The 4,283-nt window shown below is 36.5% G+C and overlaps 1 protein-coding gene across 1 annotated transcript in view; it reads right to left on the bottom strand.

Annotated features, from left to right (window-relative positions):
- The window catches only part of LOC107749001 (ATP-binding cassette sub-family A member 1), a 119,004-nt gene that overhangs the window by 6,694 nt on the left and 108,027 nt on the right, over positions 1 to 4,283 (bottom strand). The window contains exons 38-39 of the mRNA XM_016564039.1: positions 3,939 to 4,002; positions 3,747 to 3,850 (exon numbers count right to left, since the gene is read on the bottom strand). Coding sequence (XP_016419525.1) covers positions 3,747 to 3,850; positions 3,939 to 4,002 — 168 coding nt within the window. The remainder of the gene's footprint in view (positions 1 to 3,746; positions 3,851 to 3,938; positions 4,003 to 4,283) is intronic.

Genomic DNA, 4,283 nt, shown 5'->3' with positions numbered 1-4,283 from the left:
TGTTTTTAACCAAACAGTTGATGGTAGCCATTGACTTTCATAGTATTTTTCCACATACTATGGAAGTCAACTGTTCGGTTTTTCAAAATATTCAAAATAGCTTTAGTTTTTAACAGAAGACAGAAACTCATACAGGTTTAGAACAATTGAAATGATGACAATGATGACACCATTTTCTTTTTGGGGTGAATTTTGACATTTCCAATCATAGTTCACGTCAGCGCCATTGAGAAACTACAGCATTTTACAGTATTTCCATGGCAAAAAATTTAAACAGAGGCTTGAGCTTGAATATAAAAATTCATGATTATGGTGCTCAGTTTGAAATGTGTTGAAAATTACCAGGCTTAAAGGAACACTCCACTATTTTTGAAAATAGGCTCATTTTCCAACTCCCCTGGAGTTAAACAGTTGAGTTTTACCGTTTTCGAATGCATTCAGCCGATCTCCGGGTCTGGCGGTAGCACTTTTAGCTTAGCTTAGCATAGATGATTGAATCTGATTAGACCGTTAGCATCTCGCTCAAAAATGATCAAAGAGTTTCTATATTTTTCCTATTTAAAACTTGACTCTTCTGTAGTTACATCGTGTACTAAAACCGACGGAAAATGAAAAGCTGTGATTTTCTAGGCCGATATGGCTAGGAACTATACTCTCATTCCGGCGTAATAATCAAGGAACTTTGCTGCAGTACCATGGGTGCAGCAGGCGCAATGATATTACGCAGCGCCTGAAAATAATCCCAGCTAGGTAACGTGCAATAAGCCTACTTTGACATATGAACATATGAAATCTAGAAAAATTCATTAAACTTCTTAAAACTGTTTTAAAAGGTGCATTTTGATATGCATGATAGTGTTTTTTGATATTATAATTTTAATAACATTTAGTTTTTGGAAGTTTTTAAAAATGTTATTTTTAAAAAGAAAATAAAAAATATTCTCAACATCTTATCTTTAAACTATAGTTTAATTTTATATTTAAGTTTGGCAATTTTTTTTTTTTTTTTTTAATTACAACTTTTATTAATCAAGAATGTATTAAATTGATCGAAAGTAACATTAAAGACATTTATTGTGTTATAAAAGATTACTATTTCAAATAAATGCTGTTCTTTTGAACTCTCTATTCATCAAAGCATCCTGAAAATTAAAATATATATCACAGTTTCCACAAAAAAAATATTCATCAGCACAACTGTTTTCAACATTGATAATAATCAGAAATGTTTCTTGAGCAGCAAATCAGTATATTAGAATAATTTCTGAAGATCATGTGACACTGAAGACTGGAGTAATGATGCTGAAAAAAATCAGTTTAGTTAATAACATATTTGGACTTGCTAGCAAAACAAGTTTGAATATTTAAAGTCAAATGTAACAGATTTTCTCTCTTTTATCTTCAAACTGTCACTGCAATTGTTTTTTAAAAAATGAGGCTGAGGAAATCACGGCGAGCACAACTCATTCACTCTCGACACCTGCAGCTGTGCACGCTCGCTATAAAGATGAATCAACATTCAGATGTCAGCGGAGACAAAGACAAAGTCGTCCCCGCTCTGCTGCATCAATCACAGGACGAGTGGAGACGATACAAGAGATCAGAACTCACTGACACCAACAACACAACATGCTTTTGGGAAATATGATGCAATGTATTCCTATATGCCCTTCAGAGCAAATATAGACAGTTATATTTATTTCCATGAGCAGATCGTGCACCGCAAACCTTCCGTCTGTGCGACTCGAGCGAGGCCTGTGTTAGACGACATGAAGTGTGTTCCCTGCTGAGTGTGCGAGGGAAGTGAACGCAGCGTGAGAGACGGCGTCCTACAGATGGCAGCAGAAACACACTGCAGGAGGACCGACGTGAAGAGAGAGAAAACAGAGGAAGGGCCAGCAGATGGAGCGAGAACCGGCGTGCGATGGAGAGCTGTAGATCTTGTCCTACTGCTTTGCTCCATTAGACAGCATGAACAAGAAAAGATAAAGGAGAGCGAGAGAGAGAGAGAGAGAGAGAGAGAAGAGGGTCGATCAAGGGAGCTGCTCTTAATTGCCTCTTCACTCATTAATGCCCACACCTCCACAATCATTAATTACAACCGAGAGACACAGTGAGAGAAAGAGAGAGAGAGCAGATAAATTCAGGCACAAATTAAACGTAAGGCCTGAAACAGACTCAGTCTCAGACGTTATAGTATTTTAGTTAAAAACATCTTAATGATGGATTTGTCTCAGCTTTTGGCTTCTCCCGATGTGAACTGATGGACTGGAGTGGTGTGGATTACTTGTGGATTATTGTGATGTTTTTATCAGCTGTTTGGACTCTCATTCTGACGGCACCCATTCACTGCAGAGCATCCATTGCTGAGACACTGATGCAATGCTGCATTTCTACAAACCTGATGAAGAAACAAACTCATCCTAATCTTGGACGGCATGAGGGTGAGTTAAGTTTCAGCACATTTTAATTTTTGGATGAACTGTTCCTTTAATTGTTTATATTGACAACTTTTATGATACACATTGAAAACAGTTGTGCTGCTTCATATTTTTCTGGAAACTGTGATGCATTTTATTTTTCAGGAAGAACAGCATTTATTTGAAATCGAAATATACTGCAGAGCATCCATTGCTGAGACACTGATGCAATGCTGCATTTCTACAAACCTGATGAAGAAACAAACTCATCCTAATCTTGGACGGCATGAGGGTGAGTTAAGTTTCAGCACATTTTAATTTTTGGATGAACTGTTGCTTTAATTGTTTATATTGACAACTTTTATGATACACATTGAAAACAGTTGTGCTGCTTCATATTTTTCTGGAAACTGTGATGCATTTTATTTTTCAGGAAGAACAGCATTTATTTGAAATCGAAATATTTTGTAACACTATGCATAGGTTTTCTGTCACATTTGATTAATTTATTGCATCCTTGATGAATAAAAGTGTTAATTTCTTTAAAAATAAAAATTAATCTTACTGACTCCTAACCTCAAACTCAATTCAGAGATAAACGCACTTGAGAAGCAAAATAATAAGACTTGTGTTCAGAGATATCTTGCATAAAGTTGATTGTTCTCCTTGTTCCTCCACAAATTTGCTTCTCAGGTAAACTGATCATATTTGAAAGATGTTTAGATATTTGTTTTACTGGAACACAAGATACGAAATAATGATGAAGAAAAGCATGAAGGGATAATTATGCCTAATTAGAAATGTAATTGTTTGGATTTTCAAAAACTTTAAACCACTGTTGAATTTATTTGAATTGCAATTCAGTGAATTCAAGTAAATCTAATTCTAATTCTGATTCAATATCTTTGATTCAAATTCACACTTATGAATTAATTTTAATTAATTTCTTAAATTCAAAATTTTACTCTCTCTCTCTCTCTCTCATTTTTACCCAGAAGTGAGCTAAATCTAACAAAACCTCCTTTAAGTAGTAAATAAAGATTATTGGAGATTATTGGAGTATTTTTTACAAGAAAATACTCCGTCCGTCCATCTTTCTACTTAAAAATGTCATTACTTACTCGTTACTTGTCATTTCTTGGTAATTATCTGTGAGATTTATAGCAGTTTCTGAGTGAAAATTGTTTCAAAGTAAATCCTACACTGTGTATAATTTACTATTATTTTTTTGTAATTCAAATTGCAAAAATGCATGTTTTCTGTTAGGATTAGGTTATACTGTATAGTCTATGAAACGTCCCAAATTAAGAAGGCTGAATGTGTTACCTGTGTGAGGTGAGTATAACAGATCTGCCCTCTTTAATGACGCTGAGGATACAGTCCCACAGAAAACGCCGGGCCTTGGGGTCCATACCGGTGGTGGGCTCGTCCTGCACACACACACACACACACACACATGAACACACAACAACAACAACAGACCTCCACCGCATGAACGGGCCAGACATGGGCAGATACCTTCAGGGAGCAGGAGGCGGTCTGCTCGTCCACCACGGCCTTCTTCAGCACCTGATTCTGAGCTCTGAGCTGACACACACACACACACAGCAAACACACCACTGCTTATACAGTTCACCAGAACACATTTAATCATTTAAACACTTTTAACGTTAGAAGATGAAATGACAAATGATAGGAGACAGTGTGAAATCACTAATGTCTGTTGAAGAAGAGCTCACCTTTGAGTACTCCTGGGCCAGTTTACTGTATTTACTCTGCAGATCCGCCACGTTCGCCATGATGTTCGCTGTCAGGTGTGTGTGAGTGTGAGAGAGTGTGTGTGAGAGAGTGTGTGTGTGTGTG

This window comes from Sinocyclocheilus rhinocerous, unplaced genomic scaffold (assembly GCF_001515625.1).
Source record: "Sinocyclocheilus rhinocerous isolate Xijiao unplaced genomic scaffold, SAMN03320098_v1.1 scaffold680, whole genome shotgun sequence".
Taxonomy (NCBI): domain Eukaryota; kingdom Metazoa; phylum Chordata; class Actinopteri; order Cypriniformes; family Cyprinidae; genus Sinocyclocheilus; species Sinocyclocheilus rhinocerous.
Note: the sequence above shows the minus strand (reverse complement) of the source record. Positions and strands in the feature narration are given on the sequence as shown.